The sequence below is a fragment of the Carassius carassius genome, chromosome 20 (assembly GCF_963082965.1).
Source record: "Carassius carassius chromosome 20, fCarCar2.1, whole genome shotgun sequence".
In the NCBI taxonomy this organism is placed as follows: Eukaryota; Metazoa; Chordata; class Actinopteri; order Cypriniformes; family Cyprinidae; genus Carassius; species Carassius carassius.
In genome coordinates, this window is record NC_081774.1 from 26,599,396 (window position 1) to 26,624,342 (window position 24,947).

Consider the following 24,947-nt stretch of genomic DNA (forward strand, 5'->3'; position numbering starts at 1 on the left):
ATGGCATTATCGGTTTCGGGCCGAAATAAAAAAAAACAGCCGAAAACGTAAACCGAAAATGAATGTCACCCGCCCCTCCCATCCGTGCGCAAGCGCTTAGGTTTCACTCACGGTCGAGCTGTTATCACGCGTCTGCCTATCAAAGATTAAGCATGTCAAAGGGCTGTCACAATCAAAAAAAGCTTGTCACAAAAGCTGCACAATCGATCGGACCAACCAACAAAAGTTTCGAAAACGAAAACAGGGAATCGATTTTAACAGCCTTCTCTCGGAGCGCGTCCAGCTCATCACTATACGCTTGCAGCGAACGCGCGTCACACAGCAACTGCAGGTTTTGACACACACACACACACACACACACAGAGCCTATTAGTGCATAATATCAATGTAGCCTTCAGTAATGTTTTTCATTGATGTTATGGCAGTCCACATTGCTGACTTGTGCGTGTCTCAAGCACCCTCTTTACGTTCGCCCTAATGCCTGTTTAGTTGTCGGTGGATTTGCCTATATTTGGCGTTGAAAAACGGATCAACGCCAAATATAGGCAATTTACTAACGATTCAATGAACACTTTGCCGATGTCTCAAAAATCGAACAGGATTTTTTTTTTCACAAAAGTGACAGCCCTATACGAGAGGACACCAAAGTTGCAATATGTAACATTTGTTCTGCAAAAATCTCCAAAATTGTGGATTTTTTTTTGCACAATTTTTAAAAAACTATTTTATTTGATGGAACATAAAACTTGAAGAATAATTATTATTTATATTTATTGTAAAAAAATATTTTATGTTTTGTTATGTAACTGTTAATAAAAGTTTGATTATTGTATTGTGATTTTTCAATTCAGATCCATTAAATCCATACGTTTTTAAAAGAAGCCATTTTCGGCTTCAGTTTCGGTTTTCGGCCAAGTGCATCCTAAATTTTCGGTTTCGGTGCAGAATTTTCATTTCGGTGCATCACTATTAAAAACCACATGATTCATAGTGAAAACACTAAGCCGTCCAGATAAAATAAACCATCCCCTTGGAATTCAAACACAAGTGGCTAATGGAAACACATATGAGATAAATATAGCATGATATAATATAGAAGTCATATGAACTACTTTTATCATCTGAAGCTTCACCAATTATAATCTCGTCCTCTAATCCATCTTCTATTTTGTTCCACAAAAGGATACATATTTGTAACATAATAAGGATGAGTAAATGATGAATCATATGCTACAAGCCCCAAAAATGCTCAATTTAAAACAACTGACAGAAATAATATTTATTTCATTAATATTCATTAATATTATCCACAAGTACGTTTTAGTGTTTTTTTTTTTTTTAGATTTCAAATACACTAGCGCACATGTTTTCAAAAAGGGCAATGAAGCCTTTCAGAGACAGTACATGATTTTCCATTTAATAGCCTAATTACAATATTTTTTTTAATCTCAGTTCCTATTTTACGTCCTTTAAATGTTAACATAAATGAAAAGCAGCCATCTGTCATCAATTTTCTAAACTATGTGCAAAAGTCTCTGTGGTTACTGAGTGTAATTCAGGGCGAAGGATAAGACATCTTTTGTGAAATGACAAACAACAAATAAGACTGCCATGTCTTGAACTTCTGACGTAGATTTACAAATCATCACTAAATAAATGAAAAAAACAAATCTTGTCTGAGTCTTTTGTACTCAATCGATAACCTGTAGACTAATGAAACTCTGTGACAGGACAGCATATGCATGCAAAATCTGTATGGCCTACACATACTTTACAATCTCACAGCACTTTGACCTTATAGAAACAGAAAACAATAACAACATCATAAAATGTTATCTTTAAAAATCTACAGACTAACCAGTTTTGCAACAGAGACTGTTTACAAGACAGGGTTAGCGAGCAAACTGCAGTGCGTTTGATGAAAGCTGATGAAAACGAACAAGTAATTACATAAGGGTTTTTTAACGTTTACCCCCCAAATATGATTATTCTCGTGTATGGGATCCCCTATATAGTTTCTTGTATAAACGCCCAATTTATACCATACAAAATTAACAATACAAAGGTATCAGAAATATTTTTTTGAAAAATAATAATTTCCACAAAGCCCCTCTATTTAAAAATAAATAAATAACAATAATAACTATAATAATTATAATATTAATAAAATAACACACTAATCAAGAAATACGAAACATTTTATGTTTACCATGTCACGGGACCATTAACCCAAATCAGAGCGCCCTAATCGTGCAAAAGCGTATTTAAAATAGTTTGGGCATTCGAGATTGAGAGTAATTATTAAAAGAAAAGATTATTATATGGATAATTATTATTGTTGTTTGCTGCTATTCGTATTCTTATGTACAGTACACTCATAGTATTGTGTACAGTCACATACAGTACATTTTAAACGACAGCTATGGGCCTCTACAGCTGTGCGTGACGTCACGCCAGCAACGCGTCAGCATAAGCCAGAATCTTCGTTAGGCTACTTAGCAACTAGCTTCAGCCTGTCACGCACATACTTCCCCACAGTTTCCCCCATGACTATAAACCTTTCAGTCAGTACAACCTCAAGAACAGCTAAAATCCCTGCAGACTGTTACTAAATGCGGGGTTTACTGTGAATGAAGAGCAGACAGGAGGCGTGTGAATGCGGCGGGCTAAAGCTAAAGTCAGAGCGCCGCTCATCATCTGACAGCTCTGCCTCTGCATCAGCTCATATCACAACACAGAATCAATGCAGGCTTTAATATTAACTCTGCTGGACGCAAAGCTTTACATACGCCATATTTCAGTTCGCACACAAGCCAGTGGTATAATATTAGCTCACCTCTAGGGAAATCAACGATGGTTTCGATATGAATCGATTATCGTTTCTGGTCTGCTGATGAAGAGAACGGCGGTTTAAAGACGTCTTTCGGCTTGTCAGTTAAGTTACATATCTGTAGAATTCTTACGCTTGCGGAACGCAGGTTTTCAAACGCCTAGCGTCGGACACTTTAACTTCAGACTGGCGATACTACATGGTGTGACATATTCAAACAGCTTCTTCCGGTTGCTGTGCGGTGATGAGAGTGAAACGGAGTGAAAGGGGGACGCAGGCAGCGGCGGTGCCTCCTAGCGTGGACGCGCGGAACGACTCGATGCGCATTGATTCCTGAAGACAGAGCGGGGTCTATGGAGTCAATTTAACGCCTTATATATACGCACTAAAATTACAAACGAAAATTAAAGTATTGAGGAAAATAAATTAGCTTTTTGCAAACAAAAATTAAGAATTGCAAAACATAAATGAAACAGCGCGGAAATATTATTTTCCATGGTCATATCTATTAATTTATTTGCAACGCTGCTTTTATTTTGCGTGTCAGTCTAGTTTGAGCTTGCAATACCATTTTTCCTTTGCGCTTCATTTTGCTGCACGTCTCTCTTTGTGGCACTGTTTTGACATGGGGGTGGAGTCAAGGGACGGGGGCATGTACAACATGACTCCCTGGAAGTGAAGTCATCAACCTGAGACGCAGCTCACTGATCCAGGTCCTGTCATGATGAGCAGAGACTTTCAAGTGGATCATTAACAAATGTATGTGTATTAGCAGCGTTTGCTCAAGTTAAAGAAGTTGTAAACCTGAACATCTGCTGTTTATTTCTCTCGATGTGCACACTTATATAGCATTGAAATGTGTATTGTTTCATTTGGTTAACTGCAAGTCTTTGTTTAAAATCTCTTAACTTGTGGGAGGACGCCAGCGCACAGAAGCATTCTTTGTTTACATTAGTTCAGAAGAAAACGTAGCCCTGAAGAGTTTTGTAAATAATAGCCTATACTGTAAAAGCCCGACATGCCAATAAAGCTTTGATTATGCTATGTGACAGAAATTTTTACTGGAAGTGCACTTTAGAGGATGAATTTAACAATAACTATATAAATATCCTAACCCTATAATAATAAATACTAGAATTATAAATGAATAATTCGCTAGTTTCATTTGTAAATGAAAACACTCATTTATCACAGAACGTTAATTAGGTAAGCAATACACAAATTGAAAGGGGAAATAAGCATAACAATAAATATAAAAATATATTCCTAATTAATATAATATTATTATCAATTATATATGGTTAGCCTATATGAATGACTGAATAAATGAATGATTTATTGTCAGGTGCGACTTATTGATTAAAATTAATTTGACATGAACCAGGAGAAATGAACCAAGAGAAAACATTATCGTCTATAGCCACGAGAGGGCTGTAGTCATTTATTAATTTATGCCAGTAGTTATGTAAATGAAAAACGAATTTGCGTTTGATATGAAACTTGAGTCATAGACCTCTTTAATGATGTATGTTATAGTTTATGAAATGAATTGCATTATTTTACATTAAACTAGCAGTAACTCTGAACTAATGTGAACAAAGAACGCTTCTGTGCACTGGCGTCCTCCCAGAAGTTAAGAGATTTTAAACAGACACTTGTAGTTAACCAAATGAAACAATTCACATTTTAATGCTATAAAAGTGTGCACATCGAGAGAAATAAACAGCAGATGTTCATGTTAACAACTTCTTTAACTTGAGCCAATGCTGCTAATACACATATACATTTTTTAATAAATTAAATAAAAGGAAAACATGAAACATTTAATGCTATTGAATAAAAAGAAACGATCCACTCGAAAGTCTCTGCTCATCATGACAGGACCTGGATCAGTGAGCTGCGTCTCGGGCCGATGACGTCACTTCCAGGGAGTCATGTTGTACACACCCCCGTCCCTTGACTCCACCCCCACATCAAAACAGGGCCACAAAGAGAGACGTGCAGAAAAATGAAGCACAAAGGGAAAAAGGTATCACAAGCTCAAACTAGACTGACATGCAAAATAAAAGCAGCGTTGCAGATAATAGATATGACCATGGAAAATATGTATTGCAAAATCATTGCTTTCGCGCTGTTTCATTTATGTTTTGCAATTCTTTATTTTTGTTTGCAAAAGGAAAATTCATTTTCCTCAATACTTTAATTTTCGTTAGCAAAACTTTATTTTCTTTTGCAAAACGTATATTTTTATGCGTTACCTCCATAGGGGTCCATCCCATCCCAGACGCCCCCGTGTGGCCGTAGAGTGAATTACAATTGACAAGTTTATCAGGCATGATAGGATGTTAAAATACAGTAAAAATAAGATTATTAATAAATAAATATGTGAACAATGTATCAATATTTTTTTAATATACAAAAAAGACATTCTTGTGGTAAATGTCCTTTACCCCATCATGTGTACTGTATGTATTTGTTTAAACATATATACAACATATAACAAATGTATACAGTCCACTTGATAGGTTAAATGGGGGATATTTGTTATACCAAGTGTGAAAGCACCCTAAAATGTGACTCTTTAATAAAAGCTTCCTAAAAAATAACACTCACTGTTTGTTGTGTTTGTTTTAATGCAGTAATTGATTGATTCAATATTTTGATAATTTTTCATTATGATTCTTTTATATTTTTTTATGAATCGTTGGTCAAATGTGTAATCTGTCTGCTAACATGATAATGTGTTTTGAAATGTTAAAAACATCTTGAACGCTGTTAAAGATAAAGTTGAAATTAGATTACACAGTCCAAGGTAAAAAGCATTTTGTTAAAAAAAAAAAGAGAAAAGTTGGGAGATTGTATCAAATCGTAGCTTAGTACGTACATATAATGTAGTTTAATTTGTCAATAATTTTGACCCATATAATGTATTTTGGCTATTGCTACAAATAAACATGAGAGAGGGAGAGAGTGCGCTTCAAACAACACGAGTGCTGTCTTGCTCTCTCTCCCTCGCGCATATTAATCAATTGACACGATGGTGTCGATGTTTAAATCATTTAAAATGAGAATGTAAATCTGCTCACCCCATTTTTGTTTGTAAGAAAAATTTGATTAGATTTCATATCCCAATATATATTGCAGAAAAATAAAATATCGCAATGTCATTTTTTCCCAATATCGTGCAGCCCTATACACACATTTATTTATTTATCATGTCTGTGAGGCATGTAGGCTATTCGCTAAGTTTTGGTTCATTTTTGTGAAGCACTCCTGTTCAAGATGAGATGGCAGAAAGCGGATCATGTTTGTTTTCTTTGTTTTATAAGAGGGCAACGTTTTGTTGATTTCGTGAGAGCACACAAATAAAAGAAGACCCTACCATTACGAATGATGCATTGCTCTTACGTTTATGAGCAAAAATTATGGCATATCCACTGAAAAAAATGAAAGTGATCGTTTTGGGAGAAGGGGGAAAAAAGACTGACTCAGGACATGGGCCGTTCTAGGGCCTGTGCGTCTCAGGCTATAGGGGCTAAATCTGAGGACTGTGCAGAGCTCTAGGCTGGTCTACCTCAGTCGTCCAACAGTTTTCAATTCATATAGTTTATTAGACTAACTAGATGTTATTGTATGTAGATGGCATTGGATATTTGAATGTGGCTTATGAACAGCTCTGCGAATATTGTATATTGAATATTGGAGACACTTATTTCCTGGCAAAGCTGCACTGTATACAGCAAGGACTTCTTTTTCATGTACTGTAACACATTTCAGAGTTAAGTGGGTTTAAGACCACTGACTAAAATCGGACAGATTATGAAGTAATTAAGAAAAGTGGGGCCAGATATCAGCAACAGTATTTGATAATAGTGACTATTTCTATTGCTAATATCTGCAGATGACTGCAGGTGTAAACCAATTGTGGTCAATAACTTACTTTTCTTCATGCAAGCCCTGTGACTTTCTTTCTGCTGTGGAACATTCAATTTGTTCTGAAGATGCCTTCATCAAACAAAGAAACGGACACAGAGGCTGTGCAACTTTGCACAACACCTGGCCGGAAGTTTCCGTTAACCCCTATCCGAGTAGCTGCTTCTGTTGTCTAATTAGGGTTTAAAATAAACTCTATAGGGTTACGTACCCTTGCTCCAAAGCAGGGTACAGTTCTAATCTGGCCCTGGAAGGTCCACGGTCTTGCAGAGTTTAGGCCCAAACATGATCAAACTTATCCACCTATAATTTTCTAGACCTCGATTAACTTGCTCAAGAGTCTTTGAATAGAGATTAAATTCTGCAGGGTAGTGGCCCTCTATGGCTGAATCTGAAGAACCCTGAGTAGGCTAGAAAAAGATTGACAGTGTTCACCGGACTTAATACTGATGGTCAGGGGTCTGCTGGGTACACTGGACTCCCGAGGGTTAATCTTCAATGCCTTCAGTGTCAGCTTTGTTGAATGTAGTCGTTCAGGAACAAAATTATCTTTTGTCCACAGGAGCATGGGTCGTTCTTCATATAGGACATTTTCGATCTGGATAAAGTGCGTTACTGTAGGCTGGACACTGGATGAGGACATATTACACTTGCTTCACAGATGTTCTGAACTGCTTCTTGCCTATCTACTGACATGATCCGTCACCTAAATGGTTGTAGTGGCACACTTTTGCAATTACCTACCCAGTGCTTTGCTGGAAGCACAGGTTCAGTGAGCTACACCTGTCTCGCTCATCCTTCACATTTTCATGGATGTTCAACTCACTGCCTACTGGTGCTAAGTTGACTCCACATCATGTTTCTTGTTTTCCAAGTCACTATTAGTGTCATGCTATTTAGAGTTTATGTAGTGATTAAATGAAGCAGGTAAAAAGAGACGGATGTATTATATATATGGCCTTTCATGTGGTGTTCCAGTAGCTTGAATTTCTTTTACTTTTAATGAATGAATTGCACATATAATGATTTGAGTTTTTGAGTCCTTGACGTTTTGAGATTTCACTCTGTATTTTCAGTTCTGAAAAAGAGATGCTATTCATAAGAGATTGTCACATCTAGGCCAATTAAGAGTATCCAAACTTTTTATGGGAATTTGTTAAACATTGGCCATGAGTTAAATTTAGACTTCCTTACTCTTAATGATGCAATGATAATTACATGGAACAGCTGGAAATGTGGATTTGAGGCTGTATTTAGCTCATAAAATATTAAGCCAGTATACAAGTATGTATTAGTTGAACACTGAAATCAAATAAAAAATAACCTCAAAGGCAATTTTAATGATTACAATTTTATTGATGACAATTGCAACAATCTTTAACATTTCAGACCAACAATTCTCCGCAAAAAATCTAAAGTACATTCAACAACTTTAACAGTTCATGATAGTTTTACCTCAAAAAGGCATGCTCCAAATTTCTCAGATAGCCTCCGATTTTCTCTTCATTTTTAGACCCCCTCGAATTCTGTTGTGAACAATTTGCTCAAAAGGAAACATCTTGCATGCATACAAAACGATATGCAGCAATGAATAAAGACTAGTTTTAAAGAAACGGTTTAAACAAAAACCAGCCTGGCAAATGTCTACTAAAAAGAAAAAAAAAGTTCCTGGTCATGGTCCACCTGTACAGCATTGATGCACATAAAATCCCTACGCTTATCAACAAAAGGCAAAGAATGTACTCAAACATTTCATAGAACCGTTAGTCAACCCATAATATGGCATATGGCTACATTTCTATAATCAAAACTAACTGGCATCACCCTAAACTAACAATAACATTGACTTTGCAATGACAGATTCCTCATATTTTTACCTTATAATTGGAGCCCTTGAACGGTCTACGTTCAGCGGAGGGACAGACTCAAAGGATTCCTCCTTACGGACAAACTAGCTCAGGACCTGATTCTACGAACTACGCCTGCAGCATCTTCAACACTGTGAGTGAGAATGAAGGCAGCAATGTGGGACAAACGTTAGCACTATAGAGTGGCAACAAGAAAGCTTGCAAACCAATGAAACATGAGCATACATACAGTATACATCAGTTATCAGTGAGTGCATTCATAGGGCTAACTGGATCATTTTGCATTTGCATGCATTATATAAGAATAGAACAGAACCACACTAAAGACTTACCAGGAAGCTAACAAATGAAAGAAAAAAAAACAGCATAATTCTAGTTAGATTTCAACAGAGGAAAACATTTGTGAACTACAGGTCATGGCCATGCAGTTGATATGGACAAAAAAAATACATACTTCCAAGAAATCTTACTTCTAACATTTGTGATGTACGTCAGTCCATCTACTACGAGAGACATCCTTCATTTAAACAGCGGCACAAATTGACCTCAGTTTCAAAGGTGAAATGCATTACACTAGATCACAGGTTCAATTGTTTTGATTTCTTAGGATAATCTTACCTGTGTTATTGCTGCAGAACCTAAGGTGCAAGGTCAGGGATGACACTGCAAGATCAGACATTGCACTGCTCACTAATGAACAGCCGAATAAAAAAATTAATAAACTTGCATCAAATTGACAGCCTCAATGACCTTAATCACAAACAGGTCAGGCACATATTTAGAAATAGAACATTAATACTAATTAACATTTGAAAGAGGCCATTTGCTGACGGTCTTTATGGGCTATGCAGTATAAAACACTTGTCAAATCACAAAAAGACGATTTGCATGTCTAGTCACTGTTAAACCACACATTCTCAGATGGAAAAAGTTGCCATTTCTACAGACGAATTGACTTTAACAGTGGTTTCACGGTTTCATATGAGAAGTCTGAGAGACAAGTCCTAAATTATTAAAGCAGTGTCAACATGGCAGTGTCTCAATTTATAAATATCACACAATGCTGTTACGGCAAAAAATAACAGTCCAATGTGAAGAAGGGTCAGGTCATTATCTTGAACATGTCAAATCAAAAATTACAGCCCTGACATACTTACCCAAAAAAGGGCAACATTTAGAGATTTATATACATTGCGTTTCATTCAGTCAAAGACAATGCATTGACAGCAAACACAAATTGGGCCGCAAAATCATGTACATTTTGTACTTACAGTGGAGAGCTCATTTCACTGGTGTAGGAGGCCAGAGTCTCCAAAAACCTATAGGCCTATATTGGAAGAATGCTAACAGACAATGGGCAGAAAAAAAGTAGTCCATTTTCGCATTCGAGCTTTTTTAATCGTATCAAAATGTTTTTTTAAAATGCCAGCAATATTGATAGAAATATATACACAGTTTGTGGATTTTAGACATGTAAAATATAGGATGGGGACAAGTAATTTCGCAAGACAAAACTGTTGATCAGAACACTTGACCTGCCCTGTAAAAAAGGAGCAAACTTGGGAGAACAAACTAAAATACTTGCAACATGACTGCAGTCACAATATAAAAAGGAACAGTTTATGTATAGACGCATACTTGCTTACCGCCTTCCTAATCTCGCCTGTGAGGGAGGAAATGTCTCTCATTAACAGTGCACACTACCTCAACAAACCAGTTAAAATGCAATACAAGAATGAGCAACACTACAGCACTGAAGAGTTATTGCATTAATCACATACCTTGCCAACACCAAATCACCTTGCCTTAGATAATCTGCCTACACCTACATCCACAGCAATGACCAGTAAAAAAAAAAAAAGGAAAATGCAGCATAAAAACAGCTGTCCATATGTCAAACAAGCAATGTCAAATACCCAATGATCTCTTACTTGTGACTTTAAAATAGACCAGGAATAAAAAATAAAAAACAACAACAAAAAAAACAAGGGTAATAAGAGTTGAAAGAAAAAAAAAAACAGAAGAGCAACATTTTTGTTCTGTAAATTTGCATACCCCCCACCCCCCCGTCCCAAAACAGGAAATGAATTTTACAAAACATACCCAACTTTTGCACCCCACTTACCAACACAGGAGGTTTCATTGTTTTATTGCAAAACACAACAGGCATATCATATTAAAACTGAGATGATTTACAAGAAAAGGACTATAGTTAAGTCTCAGAACTACATGAGATACAGGAGATACAGGAGCTGGAATGACCAAAATTACCCGACTAAAAACAAACCATTCATTTACAAGAGTGGCAAAACAAAAAGGAAAAAATTATATATATATATACTTGACTTTGGAGCTGGTCTGCGATCTAGTTTAAACACTCAAACCAATGAAATAAAGATCTTCATCATGGCGTCTGCATCCAAACATTTAACAAAGGTTTTTTCTGACAATGTAGCATTTACTTTATGTCCACTTCACATTACTGGCCCTGTGCAGAAGAAATACATAAGAAATACACATCATGTTAAGAGCAGAAACATTTATCCAACACCCTCCCCCAAAAAGTAAAAATAAAATAAATAAAAAGCCTGTTTGAGGAGGAAAGAGTTTGGTTACGTGTTGTATCGATGACTCTTCAGGAAACCTGCTGAACCTGTTGAAGTAAATGTGGGGGGGGGGGGGACAAAAACCGTACACATGCACATCTACCATGTGATGAGCGCAAAAGGCAAGGAGCAGAGTCTTTTAATGGGAGTGTACCTGCTGAGCCTGGGGTGCAGCTCCCATCGCCTGAGGGGTGCCTTGGCCATAGTATGCTGCCTGTTGGCGGTAGTATTCTGCCCACGCTGCACTGTAATCTGGCTGACCTCCTGGCTGAGACGCTGTGGCTGCTGCAGCCGCCTGAGGTGCAGCTTGACCTGAAACAAAATAAAACCCAAAGCATTAAAGAAGGGAGGTGAAGCAGAAAAATTATCTGGCACAAGACTGATTTAAAGAAATTACTCCATGGCAATGTTTGTAAGAGGGGGAACGACCCCGGCCACACTACCTCAGAGTGGCGGGACAGAAACCCGCTACTTTACTTTAGGGCACCCGAGTCAACAGCAGCTCTACTGGAGAGGACTGTGAAAGATCTGCAGCTGCCCAGAACTATTGGAAATCAAAACTACATCTACCATATCTTACCTTGTTTCTTATAGTATTCTTCCCATGCCTTTGTGTAGTCCTGCTGAGGCTGCCCTTGACCTGAAAAGATGAGATTTAACAGACATTAATCATGAGCTTAAACATTAGAGCAGTTATACTGCAGGTATCTTTGCTGAATTACTGACAATTCTGGTAAAAACATGCAACTATACTGCATGCAAAGTCTACCACCAAATTCATCAAAATAAAATACCATCAGAATTGAAGATTTAGTTTAAAATTTCAGCGATTTTAAACTAAGTACAACGGGCATTGAAACGGGCACAAATTTGAGAAGGTGTACATATTTATCCATTACATACACAAAACTGAGCAGTACAATATTATTCATGGTTTTTCTGTGTGTTAATCCTACTCTTCCTGAGACACTACAGCTCCTCATTCTGAACAGCAGGGTTTGAGACCAATATTTCTGTGGACGAGCACCAAAGACAAAACTCTCACGCCACTAATTTGCCTCGCTAGACTACAAAAGTAAAACAGGACTGATTGGCTATTCAAGCCCTGCTGCTATTTAACCTGATCTCTCAAAGAAAATAACCTCAAGCTACATTTGGCAAAATATTTATACCCAATTTCTTGTAATATTCCTCCCAGGCCTTGGTGTAATCTGCCTGTCCACTTTGACCTGGAGCTTGCGGGTCACCTGTTAAAAATGGTACAATTTGAGAAATTGAGAACCATTCTTTTAAAGGCTGCAGAAAGTCCTCCACTTGACTAGGTGGCGCACTTTGCAAAAACAGGTCGAGTGTCTCAGAAAATACCCTGTCCATGTGTGCTAGTCGAAAAAGGCCATCCCAGAATAACGAATAAAGACCATTAGAAAAGCAACACTGTACTGTGCAGTGATGGCTACACTGAAAGGCTACTAAGTTCTCCTGCACAACAGACAACAGTAGCTGTAGAGTGAAGGGAGGGTGACAGTTTTGTGGAGTGCAGAAAAGAAAAAAAAAACACCTTGTCCATTGGGTTGGGATGTGCCAGGGGCTGCTGATGTTGGTGTCATGGGACCCTGGGGCTGCTGCTGGTACTGAGAATAATAGGCTGCCCATGCGGCTGCATTAGCATCAGCTGCTGCTTTATCTACAGAACAAACAAGAGCTTAGCCCATTTTGTCTTCCTTCCAACAGACAACTGAAGCTGAATCAGTTTTAACTAGCACTGTGGATGGGCATTGTATGATTCCGAATAAACCTTGTTTGTATGGCTAAGGGGCAAACACTTACTGGGATCTGGCTGTCCTTGCTGCCATTGAGGGTATCCGTTGCCCCAGCCTTGAGCCTGGTATGGTGCTGGGGGACCACTGAGGATAAAAAATAAGATACGCTAAGTTCATCTCAAGATGAATTGGCACCTAAAGGCCCAAGTGAAAACACAGACAAATGCTAACATTGAGAAGGAAAAAGTCCTTACTGTGGTCCAGGAGGGCCCTGGCCATAGGGCCCAGCGTTGTATGGGCCCATGGGAGCAGGTGGCCCAGGTGGACCGGGAGCGCCATGAGAAGGACCTCCGTGGGGCCCAGGAGGACCATGAGGGCCACCCATAGGGCTAACTGGACCCTATGACAAACCAAAATTATTTTTTGTATAAACCAGGCAATAAGCAATAAATAGAGTTATAATACAATAAGTTCTGTGTCGGAGCAACATGTCAGAAAGACAATCATTTTATGTTTTAAAAAAATTAACAAAAATATGTTAGGCCTGGGAAATTGCAGTACTCACTCCAATCTTCTCCTCAACCAGCTGTCTGGCATAATCAATCTGTTGGGGTGATCCACGGACTGTGAAGATCTTTATATTAGGGTCCGAATTAGGTGGAGGGTTTCTTTGTAACTCTATCCTGGCTCCTGACTGCTGGCTGATGTTCTTAATGGTTTCACCCCCTAAAGGATAAAAATAATAAATTATCAAATGTTAATTTATTATAAATTTAGGTCATATAAAAATTGCATATCACTTTAAAGGGAAAGCAAATATCAATTAACCTTTGCCAATAATGAGGCCAGTCTTCATGGTAGGCACAGTGAAAGTGAATTCCTGCAAGCCTCCAGGAGGGCCCATGTTCCAGTTTCCCTGTCCACGTCCCCTCCCTCTGCCCCCGTGACCAGGGGGGCCTCCAGCCTGTACACTCCTCAGCAGGTCAGACATGATATCTGCTGCGTGCTGTGCCCTGTCTGGAGGCCCCATAATCTGAGCGATCCTCTCCGGTGTGGAGCCATCATCTGAATCAAAAGAAAAAATACATGTCAAAGATTGGTGTTTTAGCATTTTAAAGACTTATATAGGGCTTCGTTTTTACAAAGGTAAGAAAACTATTCAGATTTGCATATTCTTACGCACCTGGTTTGAACTGAATCCTCACACCAGTGTCATTCTGAATCTTCTTGATCATTTCACCATTCCTGCCAATCACAATTCCCACTGCAAACCTTGGCACAGGGACCTAAAGCAACAGCAAAAAATGTTAACTGCTTTTAAAATGTCCATTTAAAATGTAAATCACATAAAATTTAAAGATTATTCTCATGAGGCAGTACTTACATCCAGACTCTCTCCACCACCTGCTCTAGAACCATACTCTCCTCTCTGTTCCCGGAAACCCTGATCTCTGATCAGATCCATCACCATGTCTTTAGCTTGCTGTACAGACCAAGCAATTAAAAAATAGTTAGATGTACAGTCCATAATTTGGAATGATTTCAATGCAGCACTGCAAAGGTTTAAAAGTACTCGCCTGAACTTTAAAAGGATCGCCAGAGATTCTGAGTGGTTTATCAGCCCCTGTGTTTTGGGGTCCTTCTTGAATCATGACCATTTTGACACCCGCACGTTCCTATAACACAAGTGTTGAACAATTAAATAAGTAAATGTCTTTAAAAAAAAAAAGTGAAAGAAAAAGTAGACTTCAAACTAAAATGATTTAACTGCATTTGTGCACCTTACCTGTAATTGTTTGATGGTTTCTCCTCCCTTTCCAATAACCAGACCAGCTTTGGAGGCAGGGACCATGATCTCCTGAACAGACATCCCTGATCCATCATTGTGATGGAATGCTGGAGAAGGTCTACCTTTATCTACAATCTCTGTGAGCATTCCCTTTGCAGCCCTATTAAAGAAATGTATATTTTTGTATGTATATTCTAAAACCCACCATACTCAAATCAACTGAGAACGTTCTAAATGTGTGGAGATACTCACTGGATTGCATCAGGTGAGCCTGTTAATGTCACTGACCTATCTGGCATGCCACCACTGTCTGTTGGGTAGAGTGCAGAATAAGCATTGTCATTTTTTTTCTCTCCAAACGGCTGACAACAATCAGACTGAGATACACACAGCAATTTGACTCACCGGGAGCAATCTGGATTTTGCAACCTGAGTCCTGCTGTATTCTTGAAATCTGTTCTCCACCCCTTCCAATAACTGAAAACAAGGGTTTAATTAACATTGTCCTCGAAAGCACGTAGCAATGGATATTTGTTTTTCTGAGTTCATAATCAACTCACTGAAGCCAACCATGCCATCTGGAACCTTGAACTCTTCTGATATAGACCTGCACAGAGATGTGATAACATGATACAAATATTATGTATCATAATATTATAGTGCATTTAATATTTTAATAAAAAAATAAAATAGTTACCTTGATGGGCCACCCATGCCTCCCATTACAGATGAAAAAGCTGGTGCAAATAAAAGCATGAACTTATGAGTAATGGACACATCTTTAAAAAAAAAAAGACATTTAATAGCAAATTAGCAATAGCAATGCTTACGGTCACTTGGTGGAACCTTCTTAGTTTCTGGTTGATCTAAAAAAAAAAAAAAAAAAGGGGTGGGGGGCAAAACAGTTTAGACCAAAAAAATGCACCCAAACCATCTAGTTGTACCGCTAACTATAGAAGTACTACATATCAGACTAACACTTTTAAACCTCAAATTGACCCTTTAATAGGTTTACGTTTTTGGTCCTTGAGGTGAGATAGACCCCAAACTTTTACAGAGCGATTGCATAAATATACATGTTTATATGACATTTTTATAATATATATTTATATATATATATATTTTTTACTTCTCAACAATACATTTATGCTGTGTTTTGTAGATTTTTGGTACTTTGTTACCCATTTACTGCATAATTACTCAACTTCGCCATAAATTGGCTTCTGAAAAAAATAATTTAAATAACCTAAATGAATTCTAACTGGTTTCTGGATATTGGCCCATGTGTAGGGGATTGAATACTGTCATTTGCAGGTTACAGGAAAAACTTTAGGAATAACAGTTAAAGAAAGAAAGTGCAATGACCACATATCCAGCAGAGGTCCACAGGGACTCATTCATTTTTTAGTTCAGTTTCAAGTAAATTGTTTTCTTCATGCTCAACTTCTCCTTGCAACTTCAGGGTTTGGCATACATTGATTTATTTGTGGCGGGCTGCCATTATATTAAAACTGACCACCACAAATATATTTTCCAAAAGGCTTTGACTTCATTGAATAAACACGAGCACTGCATGTTTCAAAATAAAAAAAAAACTGAGCAAGTGTTTTTATATCACTGTATTTCAGAAGGTAACCAACTGTATTTAGAAAATTTTCAATGTCATTTTAATGTCATCTTGCATGTAATGCCTGATAAAGCAGCGTTTGTGAGCTCAGCGCAGCTTTACAGCCATTACCTGAGAAACCTCTCCCACTCTTAAAGCACCTCCTGCTGGCAGAAAATTAATTTGCATATACATTAGTGATTTTCAAATATCAGCATCGTTTTTCTGTTAGGGCTGAGAGCGGTGAGCCTACAGTGCTCACATTCTCACTCTTTTGCCATCGTCATTAATAGTTCTGTCTAATACAGATAGAATTCTGTCTAATAATCTTGAGGAACTGTTAAACAATTAATGTATACAAAAAAGTGTAATATCGACTGCTTTTACATTCTTATTAATAGAAAGGCAAACATTATAATACTTTCTCATTTGCCGTCAGCATTAAGCAAATACACATTTATATCATTTATGCAAATCTTTGAATGGCTAATAAACATTTTCACAAACTTTGCAAACTTGATCTTGTAAAATGTGCAGTTTTATCTAGCATGATCACGCGTTCGCTGTGAATTTTTATTATGTCGAGAAGCATTCATCCAACTGACTTCACACGTGGCGGGTGTGTCGCTGCAGGCCAAGTGTTGCATTTTGGTTTAATATGGACGCAACACATTCAGAACTAATAAACTTTTAATAATCTACAGAACAGCACGAGCCAGAAGTAGGGATATGCCGGTAGCAAATTTCCCTGTTGCGAATATTTGCTGATGCTTTTATCACGGTAAACAGTAGTGTTGTCAAAAGACCCGGTACTTCGGTACCAAGTCGGTACTAAAAAAAAAATTTATGTGACGGTACCAGGTTTCTTTAAGTACCGGTAGTACCGAGGTCCCGTTCAAACCCGGTTCAGCGCTATGATTTCCACGCTATGTGTTCTGCGCGTCTCTGTGTGAATTAATGAATGGCAGAGACGTGCGGGTTTGTTTACTACATAGACCGAAGCGCATGACGCTTGCATTAATTTCAGCATCTGAGCTTCAGAGTTCTCTCTCCATCAAGCGATCTGAACTTTTCAGTTCATCTCAATGGACGCACAGCGCACCTGTAATTGATGCTCTGTAAACTCTTTGTGAAGACGCATGACTCGCTGTCGCTTTACTGATAGCGCTGTTTCTCACACATGCAAAGAGAGAGAGAGCGAGAGTCTTACCACGCTGAATCGACACGCTATATGTAAACTATTCTTTGTTGTCTTCTCCAGTCAAAATAATGGAGTTCATATAGGATTATTCATATTTATTTTCGAACAAGCAGAAGACATACCGGTTTCTCCGGTAATGGGCGGAGCTAATGCGCAAATGGCTATTTCATTGGCTGGCGCTGATTTCTTACCGTCCCTGTTTTGATTTCAGCAAATCATTTTGACCGAACGCAGACAACGTGATTAATATTCATGAACCCAGCAGCTCATCAATTCATAGTGCATTGTATATACATTGGTATGATAGTAGAATTAGTAGTAGTATTGTCTTTTAATAATAATTAATAAGATCTATTACTATTTTTTTACAGAAACCCTCAATGACCAAAAATATCTTAAGCATCACCACCAGTCTTAAGTTCAGTTAAAATGACAAATATGCATTCTTTAGGCCTAAAAGTTAATTTTTACATAAAGGCATTGTGCTAGAAATATTACTATTATTTAGTAAAATGTATGTGATACTGCTACTACTGTTGAAAAAAATTATAATACTTTATTTTTTAAAGAAATAAATCACAATATTTCTTCCATGTTTTAATTTTAATAGCAAATCCCCTTTATTTACCAAAAATAAAATGTTTAAATTTCATAAATTAAAAGACAAATTAAATTTGGGTGAAACTTGTTTACTGTTTTTCATAATTATATAACTTGTAGAAAAACTTTAAACACAGTTGTAAATAAGTATAAAGAATGGCATTGGTTTTATTTTTAGTGCTAAAAAGTTATTTTTATTTTTAATTAGCATATTTTTGTGTTTTGCTTTGGTACCGAAATTGGTACCGAGAACCGTGGATTTTCACTGGTATCGGTACCGAATACTGAAATTTTGGTACCGTGACAACACTAGTAAACAGTATTATCACAGTGTTGAAATTTAGTTTAAAAAAGTGCTCAAAATATAGTATAACAATAGGTCAAATAACTTTTTCTAATAACAAAAATAACTGAACATTTAAATAAAACAAAAATATATAATTTTAAAAGTTTTGAACAGATTAAAGTGCAAAATAACTATAAAGACCCATAGGTATCACTTTATAATCTCAATAGTTAACCATTAACATTCACAATAGCTACATTTGCTACAGAAGTTATTAATCTTTGTTTAAAAAAAAAATACAAGTCATAGTTCATGTTAGCTCATTAAATAATACAGTTGCAACTTTACATTTTAACAACGTGTTATTAAATATTGGAATATCTAAGATTAATGAATGTTCAGAAGAATTTGTCATTGGCAGTTTATGTTAACCAATGAATTAACTAATGTTAAAAATGAAGCCCTGATGTAAAGTGTGAATTAACAATAAAAAAATCTAAACATTTTCAAACTATATCTATGGCACGTTGTAGTCCAGATTAAAATAACCTATTAAGTCTTAATACTCAAGTATTTGGCACTGTGATGAACATCATAGCAAATACACAAATCTGAATGTTTATTTAAAATTATTTAAATATGTTTCAGGAAGTAGTCCAGCTGGTTTATTTAAGAGGTTTCCAGGGTAAGGACATTTTCTGCAGTTTATCTGCTGTCAGAGAGTGAAAGTGCTTTCATTCAGCTCATCCCTCATGTGTTCCTCCATGTGCTTCTCATGTGTGCTTGTTTACATCAGAGCACACACGTCTTTCAAGCAGCAAACAGCGTTGTTGTGCATTTTGACCAGTTGATGGGAATAGTATTCTTAAAATGCATTCCAAAGTATGAATAATTTGTAATATAACTATTTGCGGTATTTAGAAGTGCCCACGTTAACAATATCGTGCATATTCATTACCGTGATATATCGCACAAGTCTAGCCAGAAGCAACGCGCCTCACGCAGGCAGTGCTTAAATGCTCCGAGAACGTACACTGCACTAGTGAAACAAAACACACAAGTAGTGTTGTCACGGTACCAAAATTTCAGTATTCGGTACCGATACCAGTGAAAATCCACGGTTCTCGGTACCAATTTCGGTACCAAAGCAAAACACAAAAATATGCTAATTAAAAATAAAAATAACTTTTTAGCACTAAAAATAAAACCAATGCCATTCTTTATACTTATTTACAACTGTGTTTAAAGTTTTTCTACAAGTTATATAATTATGAAAAACAGTAACCAAGTTTCACCCAAATTTAATTTGTCTTTTATTTTTTTGAAATTTAAACATTTTATTTTTGGTAAATAAAGGGGATTTGCTATTAAAATTAAAACATGGAAGAAATATTGTGATTTATTTCTTTAAAAAATAAAGTATTATAATTTTTTTCAACAGTAGTAGCAGTATCACATACATTTTACTAAATAATAGTAATATTTCTAGCACAATGCCTTGATGTAAAAGTTAACTTTTAGGCCTAGCTAATGAATGCATATTTGTCATTTTAACTGAACTTAAGACTGGTGGTGATGCTTAAGATATTTTTGGTCATTGAGGGTTTCTGTAAAAAAATAGTAATATATCATATTAATTATTATTAAAAGACAATACTACTACTAATTCTACTATCATACCAATGTATATACAATGCACTATGAATTGATGAGCTGCTGGGTTCATGAATATTAATCACGTTGTCTGCGTTCGGTTAAAATGATTTGCTGAAATCAAAACAGGGACGGTAAGAAATCAGCGCCAGCCAATGAAATTGCCATTTGCGCATTAGCTCCGCCCACTTCCGGAGAAACCGGTATGTCTTCTGCTTGCTCGAAAATAAATATGAATAATCCTATATGAACTCCATTATTTTGACTGGAGAAGACAACAAAGAATATTTTACATATAGCGTGTCGATTCAGCGTGGTAAGACTCTCGCTCTCTCTCTCTTTGCATGTGTGAGAAACAGCGCTATCAGTAAAGCGACAGCGAGTCATGCGTCTTCACAAAGAGTTTACAGAGCATCAAATACAGGTGCGCTGTGCGTCCATTGAGATGAACTGAAAAGTTCAGATCGCTTGATGGAGAGAGAACTCTGAAGCTCAGATGCTGAAATTAATGCAAGCGTCATGCGCTTCGGTCTATGTAGTAAACAAACCCGCACGTCTCTGCCATTCATTAATTCACACAGAGACGCGCAGAACACATAGCGCGGAAATCATAGCGCTGAACCGGGTTTGAACGGGACCTCGGTACTACCGGTACTTAAAGAAACCTGGTACCGTCACATAAATTTTTTTTTAGTACCGACTTGGTACCGAAGTACCGGGTCTTTTGACAACACTACACACAAGCCTGATAAAAGCAATACTTTTAATATAGACAAATTATTATTAGATTGGGCTACTGTACTTTTTTTTAAAAATTATGGCTGCCGTAGTCGCAGGTATTTTCCAAGCAAATGAATAGCACGTTTTATCATGTGTAAAATTACTGATTAACATGGTGGATAAAAGCAGCTAGTTTTATTTAATGTAGGCGTACTACTTACAGAACTAAGGTGATTTTTCAAACTTGATGTGCTGTTGTGGTAGGACAGTTTCAAATCGCATATCTGGCACACTGCCTTTGTCCTCACTCAGTTTAAAGTGCTCCCACACAGCGAGGTCTTTGGCATTTTGGAATGCAATACAAATGGATGAGTCATTGCCTTGGTTGTGTAATATAAATGATATGGACGATGATCAGATATCTGCAAATATTGGCTGTTTGTGATTCATTTGTGGTTTGATCAAATAGCTCGCTTTCGCTTAACACGCTATGGAAAAACTGATAGCCAGGCAACAGAATGGCGACGTCACACACACACACACTCTAACAGCACTGCTAACCGTTAACTGCTAACAGTTGTCTGACTGTGTCAAACGGTTTGTAATCTTGCAGCGCAGTACTAGGCTCATGTGGAAATACACCGGACACTCCTAAGAACCGATCGGCCCAATAGTAAAAAATGGCTATATTCAAGCCAAATGAAGACCGTTTCACCGGGAGATGTCGGGTGTACAAAAAAAAAAACAAGATTTTTCAAATCTCAAAATGGAAAATTGTGCCAACAAGATAGTCATCGACTGTCAAAAAAACATCTATCGGTCGATTATTAATATACATATACCATATGGGGGGCGGGGGAGTGCCACCACAAATAGAGTGAACTTTATGATATACAATTTGTGAATGTATATTTAAATATTCTAAAATATATTTAAAAAGATCCTTGTGACATGGAGGACACAGAATAGCATACACAGCACGGTGATATGGAGTGACACAGAGGGAGATCGTTGACAAAGGAAATATTGAATTAAGTTCTTTTTGTTATCATCGCTTACAAAAAGTGTTCCCGTCGCTTCACATAAACCAGATTACACGTCTGATGGCAGATGGAGTATTCTGAGGACTTGTTTTCATACCTTTTATGGACCTTGACACTGTTATTTATCACACTTTCACACTTCACACTTATTTACTTGGCAGTCTATGGGTCAGTCTCAAGACCCCATGTATTCCAAAGAGGAACGCAGCTTTTACGGGTTTGGAACGACATGGGGGTGAGTGATTACAAAATGTTCATTTTGGGGTTGTGTAACCCTTTAAGGGTTAAACCACTGGTAGCCTCTGGTCTTTTTAGGCAAAAAGAGACCAAAACACAAAAACAAACATTAACTGATATATTTTTATAAATACTTTTTTTTTTTTTGGAAGCAGTGAATACTGTTCAGTACCATGAAATCCACAGAAAATATATAAAAAACAATTATTGAAATATTTTTTAAATAAAATATAGCACATATTTTTTTAAAAAAAAAATTAGACTTATTGCCTTTGCTCGGTTTTGTCTGCCAGGGCCGAATGTTTAGAATAAGAGGATTAAACAAGTTAGTTATATATCAATGTTTTTATGTGGACCATTATGCAAAATAAAGCCACTACAAGGCACATATGAGCTTACCTCCATCTTCAAGGGGTCTCTTCTGTCCTCCATAACCGAAATCATTGGATACTGGAGAGTGGGGTACACCATCACCTCCTATCTTTGCAGCTATCTAAAATAATAGTGAAATGCACGGTCAACACATAAACAGTCATAAATAAAATAAAATTATAAAAGAGTCTCTAGACAACCATGTATGATCAGAACAAGACTTTACAGTGTGTGGCCTGCGCAGAGTCGCTACTGTTGTCCTGAACAAAACTAGGTAGACTTGTTTGCAGCAAAAAGGAGGAAGTTGCACGCGGCTTAATTATATATTCGGATGTAAAGAAACACTAACAAAAACATATTTATGAATGTCATCCTACGTCTATGGACCTATTTCCAGCTATTAGTACGTTAAATGTTTCGTATACGTTACGTAAATTACAGTTAACAAATGTCTAATAATGCGTAGTTTCAACATTTAATTTGCGCTTTAGTTTATTGGAACGTTCGCTAAACATTCGTATCATTCCACAAAACACACTCTGCTTCACTTAAGCTTTAAAATAAAACACTAAATAATTTATTAAATAGAAGAAAAAAACGCACACAACTGAAACCTCTTTGTTGCAACGCGTCAAGGCCTCAAGCTAGCACGTTAGCTAACGAGCTGGTTACATTTCGCGTAGATACGAAATTTGAAGATACGAAATACTTTCGGACGCTTTCAAAGTACTCACTTGTCTGGCTCTCTGAAGGGCGTCTTTAAAAGCGTCGTTCATCCCTCCACCGGAGTTAGAGGACGGTGGAGCCACGTTAGAGTAATCGGCCATGATTGAGGGAACGATCTTCTCGAGCTGAAGGAAAATGGCCGTACGCGCGAGAGTGATGAAGAGAACTGACTGAAGCCGCTTCGATCCTGTTCCGACTTCCGTTCGATACACAAACGCGGAAATACGATAAAAGTCCTTCTTTCCGAAACGTACCAATGTGTCCAAAATTACAGTAGACAAGACAATATTAATCATTTTCGTTCTGTATGTCCACATATTTTCCATACTCCCCCATCGATCATTAAAAGGAAATTTAAAAGTGAAAAAGCATTAACAAATTACTTCCCACATACCATAACTCCCAAAGACCCTCCTTCTATCCACAGCAATACGGACTAGTTAAATACGATAAGTGCATCTAAAAAAAATTAATACTGTGAAAAAAAGTTCATTTTGTTTTGTAACTTATTCAAAAAGTGAAACTTTCATATATTCTAGATTCATTACATATAAAATAAAACATTTCAAAAGTTTGTTTGTTTGTTTGTTTCAACAGCTCATGAAAATCAAAAACCCAGTATCTCAAAATATCAGAATACTTTCATTAGAATTTCATTAAATGATCATCCCTACAGTATTTATTCTCTGTATTACTGTTTCTTTGAAACCACTATAATGGGAAAGACTGCTGACGATCATTGACACTAGGTCTGGGTATCGATTCAGATGTCCCGATTATTCGATTCTTGATTTTTTTTATTAAATTTTTATTATCAGTGAAAATAGTTTTAATACAAATCCTATTGATATTTCTAAAACAAATAACAGTAAATATCAGTTTACAAAATGGTGAATTAACACAGCAACTATTCGGCATTATTGTCCCGTGTATTTCAAGTGGCGCCAAGGCAATGCTTTTCCCAACGGGCTAAATTCACATCACGTGATGGGGCGTTCCCGGGGGTGTTCCCAGACCAAGCAAGACGCAGTACGAGTGTAGTATCAAAAGGGAACGTACTGGGTTACTTAATGTAACCTTGGTTCCCTGAAACATGGTAATGAGTACTGCGTTACTAGCTGTCGTCACTTCAGTCGAAGATTTCCTCGACATTCTAATTTATTGAGTTGTGATGATTTTGGCTCACTTTAATAAAAACCCACCAATCCATTATCTCAACAAAATAGCATATGGTGACATGCCAATCAGCTAATCAACTCAAAACACCTGCAGGTTTCCTGAGCCTTCAAAATTATCTCTCAGTTTGGTCCACTAAGCTACACAATCATGGGGAAGACTGCTGATCTGTCAGTTGTCCAGAAGACAATCATTGACACCATTCACAAGGAGGGTAATCTAGTTGAGTGGAAGGGAAAAGTGTGGAAGAAAAAGGTGCACAACCAACCGAGAGAACTGCAGCCTTATGAGGACTGTCAAGCAAAATTGATTCAAGAATTTGAGTGAACATCACAAGGAATGGACTGAGGCTGGGGTCAAGGCATCAAAAGCCACCTCACACAGACGTGTCAAGGAATTTGCTGAACCACAGACAACGTCAGAGGCGTCTTCCCTGGGCTAAGGAGAAGAAGAACTGGACTGTTGCCCAGTGGTCCAAAGTCCTCTTTTCAGATGAGAGCAAGTTTTGTATTTCATTTGGAAACCAGGGTCCTAGAGTCTG

The 24,947-nt window shown here is 37.2% G+C and overlaps 1 protein-coding gene across 3 annotated transcripts; it reads right to left on the bottom strand.

The window, feature by feature from the left end:
• Positions 1-8,098: 8,098 nt before the first annotated feature.
• fubp1 (far upstream element (FUSE) binding protein 1) lies at positions 8,099-23,426 on the bottom strand. Of its 3 annotated transcripts, none has more exons than XM_059502339.1 (20): positions 23,239-23,426; positions 22,532-22,625; positions 15,617-15,652; positions 15,484-15,523; positions 15,347-15,393; positions 15,192-15,263; positions 15,039-15,096; positions 14,784-14,946; positions 14,571-14,673; positions 14,382-14,476; positions 14,181-14,283; positions 13,826-14,062; positions 13,563-13,723; positions 13,252-13,397; positions 13,065-13,141; positions 12,796-12,921; positions 12,410-12,484; positions 11,818-11,877; positions 11,392-11,549; positions 8,099-11,119 (listed from the first exon to the last, which is right to left on the bottom strand). In XM_059502339.1, the coding sequence occupies exons 1-20, from the start codon at positions 23,329-23,331 to the stop codon at positions 11,111-11,113; spliced, it is 1,953 nt and encodes a 650-aa protein (XP_059358322.1). In that variant the 5' UTR covers positions 23,332-23,426; the 3' UTR covers positions 8,099-11,110. The 3 variants fall into 3 exon arrangements, with proteins under 3 accessions (XP_059358322.1, XP_059358321.1, XP_059358323.1); XM_059502338.1 differs by having other exon boundaries at positions 14,382-14,480; positions 14,575-14,673; positions 23,239-23,425; XM_059502340.1 differs by lacking the exon at positions 12,410-12,484 and having other exon boundaries at positions 14,382-14,480; positions 14,575-14,673; positions 23,239-23,424.
• Between the last annotated feature and the right edge of the window lie 1,521 nt (positions 23,427-24,947).